Below are 18,789 nucleotides of genomic sequence, written 5' to 3' on the forward strand. Positions count from 1 at the left end.
TTGACGGTTCCGGTTCCTTATAAAACTAAATATACAGTCAAGGCATAAAGACTCCTTACCTAACATACCTTTGGGTGAGGAGTTGAAAACTTATATCCACAAAGATATTTTCACCCACTTATTTACAGCTGCTAAAACTTGGAGTGAACGAAGCTGTCCTTCAATAGGTGAATGGATAAACAAACTGAGGCACATCCAGACAACGAAATATTTTTCAGTAACAAAAAAAAAAAGAGCTATCAAGCCACAAAAAGTCACAGAGAAAACAAATGCATATTGCTAAGTGAGCAAAGCTAATCTTTGTATGACTACAACTATATTAAGTTCTGGAAAAGGCAAAAGTATGGAAACAATTAAAAAACAAACAAACATTGAAGCCAGGAGTTTGGGGGAAGGGAGGAAGAGTTGACTGGGTGGAACATTGGGGATTTCTTTTCTTTTCTTTTTTTAAAATTCTTTATTGTTTAAAATATTACATATAGTATTACATATGTCTCATTTCCCCCCATTAACCTTTCCCTGACCACACTCCAGCACATGCCCTCGCTCCCCTAGTGCCTGTGTCCATTGGTTATGCTAATATGCATGTATACAAGAGCACTGGGGATTTTTTTAAAATACATTTTTATTGATTTCAGAGAGGAAGGGAGAGGGAGAGCGAGATAGAAACATCAACAATGAGAATCATTGATTGGCTGCCTCCTGCACGCCCCCTACTGGGGATCAAGCCTGCAACCTGGGCATGTGCCCTTGGCCAGAATCAAACCCAGAACCCTTCAGTCCGCAGGCCGACACTCTATTCACTGAGCCACACCGGCTAGGGCACATGGAGGATTTTTAAGGCAGTGAAACTATTGTGGATACTGTGATTGTGGGTACATGTCATCATACACTTCTCAAAGCCCATAGATTCTACATGCAAAGAGTGAACCCCAGTGTAAAGTATGGACTGTAGTTAATAATAACGTATCAATATTGGGTTATCAATTGTGGTAAATTTACTACACTGATGCAAGATGTTAATAATAGGGGAAACGTGTAAAGGGGAAGGCTTATGGGAAATCTTAGTACTTTGTGCTCAATATTCTGTAAGACTAAACCTACTCTAAAAAGTAAAGTCTATTGATTTTTAAAGATGTTTCTGAAAAGGAAACCACTAATTTCTTAAATGATAAAAAAGTGAAATTTAATCAAACTATGGTTCTTAGGCATAAAATGGAATGATTAAGTTTTAGACATCACTTAGATTTTTCAGTGCCACTGTTTCTTTTTTTTGACTTTTAATTTCTTTATTGATTAAGGTATTACATATGTGTCCTTATCCCCCCATTACCCCCCACACAGACTCATGCCCTCACCCCCCTGTTGTCTGTGTCCATTGGTTAGGCTTATATGCATGCATACAAGTAGTGCCACTGTTTCTTAAAACTATAGCAATAAAAAATGTATTTTAAAAGAAAAATATTGTTGCAGATCCAAAGAATTTTGGTTACATTATTTTTAATACATTATTACTTAAATTTGTACAAACATTAAACTAAATATAACTTATGTTTATTATACTAGGGGGAAAAGCTGCAAGTCAAAGATAAAACAAAACCAATAAAATTATTTTTGTCATCATTCACTAATATGACAGTATGTTGCTAAGACTAATCATTGCTTAAAATGTGAATATGTTTATAGCAGGCTGGAAGGGAAGCCAAATCATCCTTCCAAAGGCTGCTCAGTGACATGGAGTTAGAAGGATAAGTTTGAATTCATGACCATTAGGCTCAAATGGCCCGATGTGCTTATTCCTCACGATGTGGTGAAGGTGCAGTGAACGTGTGGGCCTCTCAGGTCGCTGCCTGCGCCTTTCAGATGGTGCAGGGAGGGATCAGGAGCCACACTTGCCTTGGTAACTCCTTTTCTGCACTCCTAGCTGAACAGCATGCTCATGACTTATTCAAACCATTTTTCTTTTCCTTGAATTCTACTCTGGCCTGAAAGCCATTCTGTCCCATTAAAGTAACTTTGAAACTCTGCCTACCATCCAGAAGCCGTCTGATCCTTAAAGAGCAACCCTATTTCTTTCATTGTTCAGTACCAGGATTGGCCTCAGTGTTACCCCTTAAGCAGATTGCTACCCCTACCCCCACCCCACTCAGTGTGAATGGAGGTCTTTATTCAGTCATTTCTCATTCAGCATTTTAAAGCCTAATTACAGAATCAGTAGCAAGTATGAAGTGACATGTCTTTGGAAGCATATCCTTATTTATTCACGCGTCTGTGTATCATGTCCTGTGAGGTGGGAAAGAAGAAATGAATGTCGTGCAAGAACTGCAAGACAGGAGCTGTATGGCTGAGAGGGGGAAGGCCATGCAAATACCAACAACCTCCAGCTACAGCTTCCACACTGAGCATGTACTACATACTGTGCTGGGAAACAAGGACACATATTATGCTAATGTATCTTAAACATGGCAATATATCTAAAACCACTTGTAAAATTAAAAAATAAAATGAACCTTTAGAAAATCCAGTTACTAAAAGCAAAATGAAGAAAAGGAGAATACTCACGATGAATGAGTATTTCTATTTCACAAAGAAGAAATTAAGCTTCAATGATTAGTCCAGGGCCCTTCTGCTAATAACCAACCAGCACATCTGAGATCTGATCCAAAGTCTGTCTGACTCAGAAGCTGTGCTGTCCATCATTTTCCTCTACTTCGTTACACTCGGATGTTGGGGTCCCTCAGGGCGACAGCAGGGCTTACTGAAGTGGGGCTGATGCTGATATCTTCAGTGAATGTTGAAGCATGATGCCCTGAAAGTCTTCAGAAGAGCAGAAAGTGGTAGCCAAGAACCTTAGCTTCAAAATAAGAGCAGACATTTTTCATGAGTAAAAAGGTACATGTCTACAGGTGGTAAAGGGAAGCCAGGGAAAGACATGCCTGTGTGGCCACTGAGCAGTTTCCACCAGCTGAGGCTGCTTGGGAAACACCAGCCTTCAGACTAGAGGGACCACATTTCAGCGAAGGCAGGAAGGTGGCAGAAGTGCTGTGAGAAGACCAATATGTGGAATGTCTGTGTGCAGCGGAATGGAGGTCCCAGAGGGCTTGGAGAATGTAAAGTCAAGTGCAAGGGAGGCACATACAGCACCAACAACAAAGAAAGATTTTTCCAAAAGGCTCATTTCCTTCCCCAGCTGTCTTCTTTCTGTGGATGATGGTTGTAACTGGTTTTTGTTAGGCTTTGGATGTTTTGATCTTTATGAAAATAATACATGCTTGTTGCACTCAAATAACATAACTAATCACTTCAGTATCCTGGACCTCTTTCCGGTCCTGCTTCTCTTGCCTGGGTATGATTTCCTTTGTTTAGCTCTTTTTGGCATTTTGTCACTTTCATCCACAGAATAGCAGTTTAAGGGAGTGTCTTTCATGGAGCAAGTTTTTTTGTTGTTCTTTGTTTTGTATTTTATTGACTAGATTTTATAAATTAAAAAATGTTTTTAAATTTCACAGCTAGTTTTGGATATAGTACTATAATAATTCGTTTTTTTAAAAAATAGTGATATGTGTTCATGGTGAAAATTCAAACTCTTCAGACAGGTATAAGGTAAAAATTAAGTTTTTCATCCTTGCCTTGAAACAGCTAGTCCCAACCTTTTACAGGATATCACTCTTAACCGTTCATTTCTGTATTGTTCCATGGCTTCATCTTCAAAAGCCCATTAGTGTCATGGACTCAAGAAAAACAATGCGTAGCTAGTGCCTCAGCCTCCTCCTGTAGCAGTAGTTTCTGACACTGAAAAATGTTTGCATTTCATGCTGACCCACCCCAGAGTGCTTGTTTGCCTCTTAGGCATTTACAACGGGAAAATCCATTCAATGTCTCTGAGGACTATTCTACATCAATATTGTACAATGCAAGAGCATAATTACCAAACTGGAAGTGGATTTATGTACAAAAATATAAGTCACTTGTAAGGTCGTGATTGTTGTTGTTAATGCCAGTGAGAAAATGTGGAAACCTTTCCATTACAACAGGGAATGGGAACTTTATTTAAGACTCTTGAAGAAACTGTTAATCACTTCTCAGTCATTCGCACTGAACACCAGTTGCTTAGCCAGAGTACTCCAGGCTTTCAGGTTCAATTCCTGTCAAAGGAACACTTGAGAGAGGTGACAGTTACCGAAGGTCTTCTGGACATCACAAATGCTACCGATGGATCAGGGGCTGGAGTCCCGCTCCCATTCCAAGTCTTTTTAAACTTCGACTGTATTTCCTTAGCCCCTCATTCAGGTGCATTCAGTGAGTTGCCTTTTAGTGTTATGCCCTTGACTTTTGTTAGAAACTTCCACCCAAAATATCAACATATAAATTAGGCCACTGCTATAGGTATATTTTAAAAACACTTTATGTTCTGTATATCACTCAGTGCCTCTTCTATAAAGTAGTACATGATACATTATTAAAATTCAGTGTTAGAAAAATTGCACTTCCCCAGGAATTGGTCTACTTTCCTATGTATATTGAAAATTATGCCTCATTTTTTTCTTTAACTTCTAGGTAGCTCACCACCAAACTAAAAATCAACTATAGCAGATATAGTGTTCCTCTTGGTTTGTGAACTGATGCTGTTCTTTAACATGGTTTTTGTTTACTACTTTGTCTCTATTTCCTCTGACACATTCTTTATTTTCATTTCTCTTATCATATTTTATGTACTTTCACTGAAATGCGTCGATTCTTTTTTTTTTCATACTGGGAGGAATTTTAATAACATTAAAAAGAAATTTAAAAACAAATTTATAATAATATTTATTAACTAAAATGGACAAGGCCCAGAAATTATTCCCCATAATGACTTCCACTGAAATATTTCCACAGCATTAAATACACTCATCTCAGGGGTGGACACTGCTTAGAAGTTTCAGATCCCATTGCCTCAATTCTTCTGTGGAATGAAATGAAAACACCAGCCCAGGTCATCCTCCACGAGGAGTCCTGCTTTTGTTCCACTGCTTGTCCATCTTGTCCTCTCTGGTTTCCTGAGCACTTAGTGTCTCTATCACCCATTCTGGCTCTTACCTTTTTCATTGCTCTCCTTGCACTGTTACATAGGTCTCTTGTCTTTCCAACATCTAAGTGAAGGATGTTACATTTTCCATATCCCCTAAGTTCTTGGTACATGGAAGACACTCATAAATCACTTGAGAAGAAAAGAAAGGTAAGAGATAAGAAAAGGGGCAGGGGTTGGTTGGAAAGAAAAAGAAGTCTGAATTTCTGTTAAAAATAACATGCGGCCTGTAAGGAAGAAGTCTATTGGAAGTTAAAACAATTACCTAGCAATGAAGGCAAATGCTTCAGTTGGTTGAACCTGAGCGTTTTAGTCGGGTCTCCATACAAATAAATCAGTTCATAGTCGGGGCAGGAAGCACACGAAACTCAAAAGCCTCACTGAAAAGTTTAGTGAAGGGACTAACTACTCCAAGGAGGGGGCAGGTTCATGAAACTTAACAGGAGATGGCGTAGAGCCCTGAGAATAGCAGTACAAAGTTCTAGCTACAAACAGTTACCAAATCCAAAGAGAGAACCTGAAGGAAAGGGGTCCCTGAAGGGAGCATGGCCATAGTAGAGGAAAGACAATGCCAAACCAGAGCCAGGCAAGGCGGAAGCCAAAGGAATAAATATCCCAAGTGTTTTCCTGCCAGCACTTCCCTTAGCTGAGCCTTATCAAAAGCCAGAGGGCAAGGAGGCCCCCAGGAGGGATTAGCCTCCAGGGGTAGGGAGTGGGATGGAAAGGAGTAAATAGTGGGTGGAGGGCCACCAGAGAAGATCCAGCACCACCCCCACACTTTGCTTTCTCAGTGAGGGCTTTCTTCTAAAGGATTTTATATTTATAATTAGGTGAGGAGGTGCGGGGGATGGGGTGCAGTATTTGGCTAGAAATGTGAAATAAATGTGAAACAGAGATAAAAATGACAAGTCTCTTCAACAGACACAAAATATTCAGAATTCCAAATGAACATAAATCATGATTTAAGTCTCAATGGATCTTACAAATATTTCAGAGCTTACCTTTGTTTTTTGAACAGTAGAGCTGCCTTCAGGGTCACTTTTTAGATTTTTATTCCACACAGGCTCTCTCACTTTTGGAGGGTCTATTCCTTAACACATCAAACATATTAAAATATACCCATCAAAAATGCATTAGCTAGTTGACATGTCTTCTTTTGTAGACATTCAATAAGCATCTATTTTCCATTTTTGCAGATTCTGTTTTATATTTCAGAGCAAAAGCTATTTTTCAGCTCCCAAACTCATTTTTTTTTTTTTTTTTTTTTTTTTTGGCCCTGAAAGAGCCCTTAATCCCTAGGCCCTGTGCCTGCAATGATTACTGGATAAAATGAGCCCTACTAGCTCCCTTCAGTGTGTGTGAAGCTTATTCTTTGATAATAATATCACCTCCAGACAGCGTCTGCTAGTGGTTGGATCTGATCTGGTTTGTGGTTTCCTATACCAAGCTCCCATAAGCCAGTTTATTTCTTCTTTAAAATTGCAGTAATTCTTGGACTTTGCTTTAATTCCACTTATAAATATCATTCACCTTTTGATGTCCTTCAGAAGGATATAACGTGTTTTTATGAGCTCACTTTTGGATTTTTCAAAAATTTCTTAGAAAACACTATCTGACTATTCAGCATGGCAGTCAGGTAATTAATCAATCCATATTTCTAAGCACAGAAATTATTTTCTTTCGTGTCATGCTTGGTAACAGCAAACAAACTAAATGCCCACCATGTGTCAGGGCTCCCTGTCCTGGGCACTGTCATGTCCATTCTGTCATTTGATCATCCCAATAACCCTTTGACATGGATATTATAATCCCCGGTTTACCCCTGACAACTGAGACTCAGAGTCTAGTGAGTTGCCTAAGCCTATATAGGGAAGGAGCAACATTTCATGTTCTCTTTCTTGGAGTCACTGCTACTGAGAAATTCAAGACTTTATGGTCTGTGTTATGTTGGCATCATACATATCTAAAAGTTTTTTCCTCTATTTAATTGCATTAAATGTGCTAGTAACTATTGATACACCTGTAATTTATTGTAGAAATCAATTAATTTGATCTTACTACCCAATTGTAACTGGAAGTAGTAAAAATGGGATAAAGGAACATCTCCCTTGAATTTTAAGCAGCACTTTCTTGCCTCCCATGTCCCCAGTGTAGCTTTGCTTGCCTTTATAATTCAAGGAACACAGAAGAAAATACATTAGAATGGATTGTTTGGGTCAGCATGTTTTCCCTGTGTATTTCCTGAATTTGTTCTTCTACTTCTTTCTGTAAAAATAGCTCAATGATAAGTCTATATTTCAGCTTTAAAGTACTTTATAAGTAGACAGGACTTTGTAGGTATTACATGACTAGATATTACTGTGCTTACTAAAATGTAACCCCCCAGGGCCACGGTTTCTGTCTTGTGTATGCGTTGCTACAATCCCAGTGTCTGAACTGTGTTTAACACAAGAATGCACACAAAAATTTTCATAAATTAAAAGACATAAATTTTACTCTTCTCTCTCAGAAAAGACTTTTACGTTATCCTTAAAAACTGTACCCAATTTCTCAAATAGCCCCCAGTACGTCATCCCTTTGGTAGATGGTTCTGTGTAGTATAAACAAAGTCTGACACCATAACAACCGTGCAGATGAAGTTACTGCCTGAGTCTAGGTCTCAGCCATAGGCTACTGAGAGTTTATAAGAAATTGATGTGGACCACAATATCTAAAAGTGAGGGAACCATAACTGCCTTCTTGGTCACCACTGTCTAAACGTCATCTAGCACTACGCCTGGTAAAAATTCACTACTCAGATATTTGTTGCATCAATAAGTGATGACAGAATCCAGAACCATCATTTAGCACAGTGTTCAATACTGAGCATGTACTTAATAGTCATTGAATTGCCTTGACTGTGATGCTCAAAAAGAGAATCACTTCATGCATTCCACAACTAAGTAGGCATTATATTTGAATTATCAGCTGCTTGGGATTATCTATGGGACTCCTCCCACTGTTAGGATGATAAATTAAGATCTTACTGCATCAGCACATGCCCCAAATCTGAGTAGCATTTGGTTTCCACTGGGCTAGCTTACTATATTCCATCTATGACATATTGCATTTTAAACTAATGTTTACCATGATAGCACTTACTGTCCATTACTGTTTACTAATCCAATAATATGGTCTTTCCAAAGTAGTATACACTGTATTAGTTATTTACTAGCTGCCCCTTTCCTTCTCCTTCTTCCTTCCTTCCTTCCTTCCTTCCTTCCTTCCTTCCTTCCTTCCTCACTCCCTTCCTTGTCTTAACTCTGAATGTCATATAAGGATGTAAATGCCAAAAAGCAAGGATCTTGACAATACTGCAAAGTCTAGAAATGTCTAAGAGCAGTGACTAGACAAGCAGCATTGGAGGACAGACATTTGGTCTATCATCGTATATTGGTCTTGAGCTCTCCGTATTGCACCGGGTCACAATGACACAGCTTCAAGATTATATTCGCTCGTTCCCTCTGGTTGCCATAAGAATTAAAGTGGTTGACTTTGGTTCCAAGAACTGTAATAAGACATTAATATGCTTCTCATTAGGTCAAATGAATCTAAAATTATACATACATATTCATATTCATACACACACACACACACACACACACACGTGCACAAACTTAAATAACTACCCCATTGATGAACACCCCAAATTCGAAAGATCACACAAGATTTCTAGTCTTGCTTTGTCTTATGACTCACAGGTTGCCTGTAACATGAGACTCTAATTGGGAATTTAATTTCAAGATATATAATATGAAAATAGTTGTTTTTTAATAAAGCAATCAAATGGGATTATGGCAGATAGAAACTGGGGTGTGGGTGTGGGGGGGATAATGCCACCAATGCAGATATGACTACATAAGTAAAGAAGACAAATGTTTAAATAAATACATGGTATCATCTTGTCTATATAATTGTACTACCTCTGTTATCCAGTATATTTTAGCCCTGTTAAATGTTAATAAATTAATCATTATATCAATAATTGGAAAGTATGAAATATTCAGGAAGTTGAAAAATTTAGTGTGTGACCAAGTTTTTCCACAATAGGGAATATTTTTATTACTGACATAAATAAATTGAACTTAATATTTTAAAATTTTATTCAATTTTATTAAGAAAAATCTCTTTTCATTATCAAGACAAGTTTCTTCCCTTTTAGTGAAGTTTTACAAATTTTCCAGCTAAACTATTATAAAAAAACTTTTAGTATGTTCTTTTGTATTTGAAATATCTCTTGCTTGAAATTGAATTCAGTCCTAAAATAGCAACTATATCATCTCCTAACCACTTTCTATTAGTAACAGCAAACTCCAGAGATTAGTGAAGCAGCCTTCATGTATGCAGAAAAAAACAAACATCCCAATGGATGATTTCAATGTAGGATTTGGCTATTCATTAAGAAGCAGTGCATGCATATTTGTAAATATTAGTGCCAGAAAAAAAAAAAAAAAAAGAAATCTACAAAAGTGAAATCATTACACTCAATAGACTAAATCTAAGCAGAGTTCAGGTTTGGCCTCTTAGCATTAATTCTTGCAGGGCTGTGTAAACACTTAGCTCATTAACATTAACATAACTCTCCCCAAAGTGCAAATGGGTTCTGGAGAACCTAGGTAGTACAAAGAAGCTCTCTGCAATGGTAAGGTTTACAGCCACTGAGTCTTCAAAGAAGGTGAAGCCTGATGCATGAGACAAAGTCCCTCATCTGGTGTCATGATTGACAGGTCCATTTGGTTGCTTTTATGGGGGTAGGGAACAGAAATGGGGCCTGACTCACAGGGCAGAGCCCTTGGGTTTGGGGCTCTTTTATGACTGGCCACAAGTCTTCTATTGTCACAAATCCTCCTCAGACCAGCGTTTTCAGATTTTAACATGGGCAACAAATGCTTCTCTGAGCCTCAACACAGTTCTTCTTTAAATACGGTTCCATTTCCTTGGTAAAGCCTCTTCTGAGGTGCTAAATTTAGCACTGCCAATCAGAAGGACAGGTGGTATGTGACGACCAAATAGGTCCCTCTCCCATCAGGCTCCCCGAGGAGAGCCAATCACCCACGGCCCTGCCCTGAGCATGTGGGGCTGTCAGCAGATCTGGCAAATATAAGGGCAGGGCCAGACCCTGGCTCTTGAGCAGTCGTGCATTCCCAGCCTCGCCTCGGGTGTAGGGATTGCATAGAAAAGCAAAACTACACAGTCACAACTGTGTAGTTTTGTTTTTAAGTTTAGAGGCTCACCGATTCATGTTGGAGATGGTCAAACAAACCAACTCTAGATAGGACGTCGTTTCAGAAGCAACCTTGGGCTTAGTCCCACTCTTTTTGGGCACTCTTGAGAAATCAGGTGAGCGGCATCTTTTCTTTTTTTAACCGTAAAGCCCCTTTCTAATTGATTTCCAGTTCCCAGTTGTCTTTGTATGCTAATGCCTAGATAGAGATGTTAATCGCATTACTCGGGACTGGTGAGGATCCATGATTTGAATCTGCTTGTTAAATTCTGTTTTAAAACAGGTGAACGTTTTTTTTCTTTCTGACATTGAATGCTTGAGCGTTTCAGCAATCAATGATTCACATTGCTTAAATGCACCTAATATTCTGAAAGTGTTAAAGTTGAGGTCCAAAACGGTGATAGAAATGTTTGCTTCTTTTATAGACTCTTTGTCTGTTGAAAATGTTCAAGGTTATATTACTCAGGGATAGAGTGAGACACCCAAGAATAGCTCTGATAAAATGCGAGTGGTATCAGCTACACCCTGATGGCTTTTTAAGGGAATCAACTGCTGAGCTATCAGTCCCAGGACAGTGACAGAACACTTGCCTGCTGTCAGTCAACTTGGGAGAGTTTATTTTGGGAGCCTGACATTTTAGACGCATACCTTCTGCCCTCATTAGACAAAGGCCTCTGAAGAGCAAGTGCTAAAGCAACAAACTTTACCTAGACAATAGGAATAAAAGACTCACTTAGGCCAGCTAATTGCAATATAGTTAGAAATTTTGGGGGGAAAAGTTATATAATTGTTTTCTGAACTAAGAATCTCATTATGTATTTTAATTCAACTCACCATCAAAGTATAGGATAGGAGGTAAATGTTGATGCTAAGAAGGGTAAGAAATAATGTTTTAGAGATTCTTTTTTCTAAGTACACTTTGATTTCCCATCTTCCTGGAATTAAATTAGTAATTGCAAATGACTATAAACATATAAATGGTGTAAAATAATACAGCTCTTTTAAGAAGATGCACTAGTTTGTAAACAGGAAAAGTTAGACACAGAAAGTTATTCCCCCTAATAGGTCATATACTATAATAAAGAGTTATTGACAAAAGTTTCACAAAAACTTTTGGATATTATCTGAATTTTTTAAATATAAATGTTACTGTCTCAGAGAACTCTTTAACTAAATAAAAAGTTACAATAAGGTACAGAATTATTACTGGAAAGATTATTGCTCCATAACCTTATAGTGAACAGAAAATATTATAGAAAAGAGTAATGAAGCAATTGACTACTGAGAATCCGCCTTTGTATCAGAATAATGGAACAGTCACATTAGGGAATTTATGCATCAGAAAATTCTTCAGTCTCTCTGAAACTCATAGGCAAAGTACTTTCTTCCACTTAACAAATACACTAACTGCAAATTTTGTATGCATTTATTTTGAATATTTATATTATAAACACAGGTCTTTTCATCTACATTTCACACCAGCCTTCCATTTTTTAGAGTGTGCACATTGTTCCGGATTTTTCTTTCAGATCTGTAATAATATTTGGCCTTCTCGCTTAAATTTAAGTTTTCCTGAATATTTACTTTAGCAGTAGCAACATTTATTGAGCAGTTAGAATATGAAGAAATATTAAATGGTTTGCAATTTTGATAAGGCTTGCCAAAACTTTTCAAGTAAGAAAAGAAATTTCAAGGTTTAAATTATTAGTTTTGTTGATGATTTAAGTAATCACCAATTTTTGTCAACTTCATAAATACATATACAGTGTGTGAAAAAAATGGGAGGAAAGAAAATTTTTTTGGACAATTGTCTCTCTTTTTTTGAACTAATGCAAAGATTCATTTCACACTTCCATACATCTCTTTTATTATTCTTCCCTACCCTCAACCCACCCACTCTCACACTCACTCCAGCTTCCGTTTATCCTACTCTAACCCAGAATTCCCACCCTTGGTAAACCTGAATTTTCCTCTCTGACCTCTAGGGTACATTCCTTGCTCTGCTTACCTAAATTTTTTTTCCATATCCCCTTACACTCACTATTATGTTAGGCTGTAAGTAAGCTCAGAGGCTGACTGTTCAAATTCAAGCCACAAAGGAGGAGGCCCATCAGGCCAGACCCACGGAATGTCTATGGAGCAACCTGTTTGAAAATGTGTGTCTCTGTCATCTACAAAATAGCTCCAGAGCTGCCCTTCACTGTGACATTCTAATTTATTTGCTCTTCCTTTTCAGAGTGCCTGAGAAGATGGAAGCTCAAGCACCGACGTTTAAGCAGCCGTTACAAAGTGTTGTAGTACTGGAGGGTAGTACTGCAACCTTTGAGGCTCACATTAGTGGTAAGCTCACACCTTACCGCTTTCCTTCCTTTCCTTTGCCTCCTGCCCAATAAGTAAACTTCGCTGTAAGGACTCGATGTCAAGCGTAGGTCTGCTTTCACTTTGTAAAACTGGTCCCACGCTATGGAAGGATTATTATAAGGCAGGATATACCATTCACAGAGTACTGATAATATCTTACATTATAATGGCTTGAAAGTATTTTATTCATATTTCTAATTTTACAAAGCAAAATAATTAGCCTTGGATTAAAATTGCTGTCAGAATCCAGCTGTTCAGTAGGACCAGATTTGGTCATTCTATTTCTGGGCTCAGCTGCAGAGCCAGACTGGAAGCCAAGAACTCAGGCCCAATAGGGGCCGGCCACAAAGCCACTGGACTGGCAGCCTGGGCTGACCAGCCTGTGTGCCTGAGCCTGGTGCTTTTATGTGAAAAACTACAATACAGCTGACTTTTCTCAGAACTTTCAGTGATGAGCTAACTCCTGATTATTTTATTTTTTTTATTTTCAATCCTTATTGATTCTAGTGAATGAAAAGATTTTCCAATCATTTTGAAATGACAACAAAAAATAATACATGCCACTCTAGTGTATATATTAAAGAGAGAAAAACAATGACCCTGGAATTTTATTTAAAAGAAAGTTCTCTTTTTTTTTTTTCCTTCATTTTCTTCATAGCTCAGTGTAGGAATAATATCGTGAAACGCATGACTTATGAGAGCATCTTGGGAAAAAAATGGGGATAATCTACAAACTGTATTGTAAATAATTTCAAAATTATTTAATCAGTACTGCCTACTGCACTATCATAACCAGCCATATAAATCAAATGGATTAATTGAAAATCATGCTTGATGTACCTCCCTAAGTACACTGCCCCCCTTTTGTTTTTAATTTTATGGCTTATAATAAAGATATAAAATAAGATTGCCATTTCCTTCCTCTTTCCTTTTTTTTTCTATCTTCTTATGTGCCAATCTTATTCATAACTGAGTAACACTTAAATTTTACAGTGCACAAATATGTAATCACTCTTCATTTTCTATTGTATATGTATATATACACCAGTTCAATTCTTCTCATGCATGATAAACACTGACAGATTTCCAACAATACACTTATTTATCATGTGAGGCTCAGCAACTTCTGAACGGAGCAGAACACATATGGCTTCATTGGGAACTTTGCCTGGTAGTGAAGTAGTGGAATCTGGCTTCTTCATAGCTTCTTATTCCTTCACACTGTGCACTAATAAGTTCTTAGAAAAGTGCCACTGAAAATACTTGATCCCCATGAATCAGTCAAATAAACGATTCCCTTGTCCACAGTGGGAGGCTGGCTAATGTAAGGATAACAAAATAAACTTCCTCTTGGTTGTCCTCATCTCCTCACTGAAGGATGGGCCACTAGCCTTTGTGCTAATGCAAATAACCTGCGCTCGGAATTTACCGCCTTGCCTGACTGCACAGGTGTAATTCACTTAAACCATCAACCCACGTGCATGCCTTCTCAGCTCCACAGTGTAGGGCGTGGGAGAGAATCTGGCTTTTCTACCTGCACTCCAGCTCTCCATGTTGTTCTGAAAGACTAGGTTTGGCCTCCTCTCTTACGATGTGAGAACCCGCCTCTGCACGGTGTGGCATTTTTATGGTGATTGCACACTTGCAAGGCAGGAGAGTTCTGGAAGATGGTGTCAGGAGAGGGAGAGAGATGCGTGGTTCTCTGTACCTGTCACAAGGCAGAGCTTTCAGATCCCTTTGTTGCTTTTGCTCTCCACTTATTTTCAAAAAGGACAGTAGTCACCTTTTATTTGAGAGTTTCCTTAGATTGTCTCTTTTATAAACCCCTCTCATGATTTTTTTTTTGAAGGGTATTTTTTAAAATATATTTTTATTGATTTCAGAGAGGAAGGAAGAGGGAGAGAGAGATAGAAACATCAATGATGAGGGAGAATCATGGATAGGCTGCCTCCTGCACGCTCCCCACTGGGGATCAAGCCCACAACCTGGACATGTGCCCTTGACCGGAATCAAACCTGGAACCCTTCGTCCACAGGCCGACGCTCTATCCACTGAGCTAAACTGGCGAGGGCCCCTCTCCTGATTTTAATGGTGTCTTTAAATTGCCCTGGCAGGAGGGCAGGAGATGGACATTCTCCTGCTCTCTGTGCCACGGAGAGCCGAGGACCTTGGGAAAGTCATTGCGCCTCTTAGGCCTCAGTTTCTTCCCTGAAAGACAAAGGCGCTGGCCTCCACATGAGCCACAGACTTTCTTCAGGGTCTGCAGGTTTACACTTTGCTCGTGCAGCTGTGGTTTCACCGTCACTAAGGAGCCCTGCACCCTGGGTAGCCTTTAGCGGTTAGGACAAGGCACTGCCCACGGCGGGACGCGCAGAGGACTTGGCGGTGCCCACCCCAACATGACGGTGAACTGTCTTTGTGCTCCAGGTTTCCCAGTTCCTGAGGTGAGCTGGTTTCGGGATGGCCAGGCAATTTCCACGTCCACGCTGCCCGGCGTGCAGATCTCCTTTAGCGATGGCCGCGCTAAACTGACGATCCCCGCCGTGACGAAAGCCAACAGTGGACGATTCTCCCTGAGAGCCACCAATGGATCTGGACAAGCGACTAGTACTGCTGAGCTTCTCGTGACAGGTACGCTGGGCGCGGTGCCTGTCCTCGGCCCCTGCACCCCAGGGGGCACCTGCGGGACATGGGTCCACAAAGAGCCACTGAGCACAAGTATCAGCAGCTCCAGGCCTGAGAAGGGCCCGCTGGGGGCTGCATCGAGAGCAAAGTTGTTTGCCTTGTGGAATTTTCCTTTTCCTCTCAAAATACAGCACAAACGTGGCCGAGAATCAGTTCCTCTATGTCTATGCACATACTATATCAAACACAAGTATATTAAGGAAAGGTTAAAATCATGTTTCTGAGCAAGTAGAAAGGCTTGGGGCCTTGTGTATAAGCCTGATAAAGAAGTATGCACCTCTCCAGGAATTCACACTTTTAACAAGCACCTAGATCAGTGGTTCTCAACCTTGGCTGCACATTAGAATCACCTGGGAATCTTTTCAAAATCCTGATTTCTGGGCCTCATCATCTGGAAATTCTGTTTCTTTGTTACTAATGTTGTGGCCCAAACCCATAACAAAGAAACAGAATTTCCGGAGCATGAGGCCCTGAAATCAGGATTTTAAACAGATTCCCAGGTGATTCTAATGTGCAGCCAAGGTTGAGAACCACTGACCTAGATGATTCTGATGCAAACGATCCACAAACCACCCATTTAAGAAACTCTGTTCTGGGCTATAAAGTTTAATCATCTTCATTTATTTGTAATTTCTAATACTATGACACAGTAAACACGCACCGGAAAAGGCCAGTGACTATTTATTATTCAGATGCATGACAGCGTCTCCAGAAAGGTTGTAACCAGTCCTCAGGGCCATGGTCCTTTTTGCCTCCATCCTTTCCTTCCTGATAAGACATTAATACCCAGAACATTGCATTACTTTACACTTTACACAACAATATCGTTCACGAGCTGCATAATGTCATATGTGTTTACCCAATAAACTATGCCTGTAGCACTGTTCAAGTATAGGGCTATCACTGACTAAGCAGAAGGCGCACCAGGGAACATCAGGTGTGAGCGTGAACATACATCCAGAAAATTCAGAAATGGAAAATGCACAGGGTTGACAGCATCTGCTGTTGTTTATTATTCAATAACATATCGAAATTAATCCCATTAGCTCTTCACGTTTATTTTATAAAAAAATTCTTTTGACATCATTAGCAAAAAGAAATCCCCTTTCCATAGCATAAGTAACATTAAATCATGTCGTTATTTAGACTAACATTTTAAATGCAAGTAAATGTTTGGGTTATTTGAATAGTGATCAAGTTGGAGATGATTTAGGTTTGTAAAAATTAAATTAAAATGTAATGATCCTGTAAGTCACAGGTACACCCTTCAAACCAACTATTGGAATTCATTTGAATGCAACTTACTGAAATATGAAAAGTTACCTTAACATGTTAATCTAGTGCTAGAGGTAAGATTGGGAGGAAGTGCCAGAAAGATTCTCTAGAAATGTCATAAAAAGATTGAGGCTTTTTCTTTAAAAATAAAATAAAATAAAATTTTTAAACATGATGGCCTAGAATTGCTAAACAAAACAAAGCAAATAAAATAAAATATGGTGGCAGGATTGCCTTCTGTCATCTGCTGGCTCCATTCTTGCTGTCATCTGCTGGATGAGCTGGGTTCAAGGACAGTCAAGGATGTTTGGTTCAGCAAATCATTGCCTGGTTTTGGCATCAGAGCTGTGATTGTTTAAAAATAGCCCTTTGGGAGCACCTTGGCTGCAGTCCTGATTTTCTTCTCTTCCCCTTGCAGCAGAAACAGCGCCACCCAACTTTGTTCAACGACTGCAGAGCATGACCGTGAGACAAGGAAGCCAAGTGCGACTCCAAGTGAAAGTGACTGGAATCCCTACACCTGTGGTGAAGTTCTATCGGGATGGAGCCGAAATCCAGAGCTCCCTTGATTTTCAAATTTCACAAGAAGGCGACCTCTACAGCTTACTGATTGCGGAAGCGTACCCTGAAGACTCTGGGACCTATTCAGTAAATGCCACCAATAGCGTTGGAAGAGCTACTTCCACTGCTGAATTGCTGGTTCAAGGTACTTGCTGGAGGCTGGGGAACAGGGAGAAGGGGGAGGGATGCTTTAGGACAAAGTTGGGCCGAGGTCCATCTGCCTCCCCTCTCAGGTCTGGCAATGCTATGAGCTGAAATCAAAGCTAGCTTTTCAATACCCTTGAAAAGTCTTTGAGATTCTCAGCAGGAGCTCAGAATGACTGAAGCAATCTGTAGTTATTAACCCCAGTAGAAGTCTTTTAGTTGTCATCTACAATTTCAAGTTACTGGCAAATAATGAAAAAGAATTTTTAAATGGCTCTAAGTAAATCCTCTCTCTTTCTCTCTCTCTCTCTCTCTAATTCTTTATTGTTTAAAGTATTACATATGTCTCATTTTCCCCCCATTGACCTCTCCCTGGCCCATCCCACCCCCTAGCAATTCCAAGTAAATTCTTATCTAATAATGAATATTTTTCTATTTTTAAACATAATTGATGTTCATACAAAATCCACAGCTTTCTTCATTTGCCTCTTTTGGGACATCTAGAAAACCTTCCTGACTTTATAGTCAGAACTAACAAAATGAGACATGGTCCCTCCTAAATATTTATCTTTTCCTTCCTACAGGTGAAGAAGTAGTACCCGCTAAAAAGACAAAGACAATTATTTCGACTGCTCAGATTTCAGAAACAAGACAAACCCGAATAGAAAAGGTATTTTTCTATAAGGTCAGGGTTCAAGCCTTTCAGACTGTGTTTTCACCAACTTCCTTCTCATCATGGGCTTTGTTCTTTGTCTTTTGCAGAAGATCGAAGCCCACTTTGATGCCAGATCAATTGCAACAGTTGAGATGGTCATAGATGGTGCCACCGGGCAACAGCTGCCACATAAAACACCTCCCAGGATACCTCCTAAGCCAAAGTCGAGGTCTCCCACCCCACCATCCATTTCTGCTAAAGCACAGTTGGCTCGACAGCAGTCCCCATCGCCAATAAGACACTCCCCTTCCCCGGTCAGACCTGTGCGGGCTCCAACCCCATCTCCTGTCAGGTAAAACCATTTAAAAGCGAACAGGTCACTATGTATTTTTGAATTAGGTTTCACCCAATAAGAAGAAAAATAGAAGGAAGCAATAAAAAAAAATATGGCATGTTTAGCCCTGGCCGGTGTGGTGCAGTTGGTTGAGCATCATCCCCTGCTCCTGAAGGTCACCAGTCAGGGCACATGCCGGGTTGCTGCTCTATGCCCAGTAAGGGGTGTGCAGGAGGCAACCAATCAGTTTCTCTCTCACATTGATGTTTCTCTCTCTCTGTCCCTCTCAGTTCCTCTCTCTCTAAAATCAATAAAAACATGTTTTTTAAATGTAGTATGTGATCAACGGAGGTAAACAGAAAGGGTACTAAATATGATTTTCACAAATCCCTACTGTCCATAGGTAAATTGGAGAACTTTATAAGCTGTAAATCCAAATTCTT

The 18,789-nt window shown here is 39.5% G+C and overlaps 1 protein-coding gene across 1 annotated transcript in view; it reads left to right on the top strand.

Moving 5' to 3' along the window:
• The first annotated feature begins 10,250 nt into the window (after nucleotides 1-10,250).
• The window catches only part of TTN (titin), a 277,029-nt gene continuing 268,490 nt past the window's right edge, over nucleotides 10,251-18,789 (top strand). Inside the window, exons 1-6 of the mRNA XM_070422663.1 lie at nucleotides 10,251-10,447; nucleotides 12,568-12,671; nucleotides 15,120-15,323; nucleotides 17,071-17,358; nucleotides 17,942-18,027; nucleotides 18,120-18,364. Coding sequence (XP_070278764.1) covers nucleotides 12,581-12,671; nucleotides 15,120-15,323; nucleotides 17,071-17,358; nucleotides 17,942-18,027; nucleotides 18,120-18,364 — 914 coding nt within the window. The 5' untranslated portion in view covers nucleotides 10,251-10,447; nucleotides 12,568-12,580. The remainder of the gene's footprint in view (nucleotides 10,448-12,567; nucleotides 12,672-15,119; nucleotides 15,324-17,070; nucleotides 17,359-17,941; nucleotides 18,028-18,119; nucleotides 18,365-18,789) is intronic.

The sequence above is a fragment of the Myotis yumanensis genome, unplaced genomic scaffold (assembly GCF_028538775.1).
Source record: "Myotis yumanensis isolate MYYU_CA2020_CCGP unplaced genomic scaffold, mMyoYum1.0.hap1 SCAF_8, whole genome shotgun sequence".
Taxonomy (NCBI): Eukaryota; Metazoa; Chordata; class Mammalia; order Chiroptera; family Vespertilionidae; genus Myotis; species Myotis yumanensis.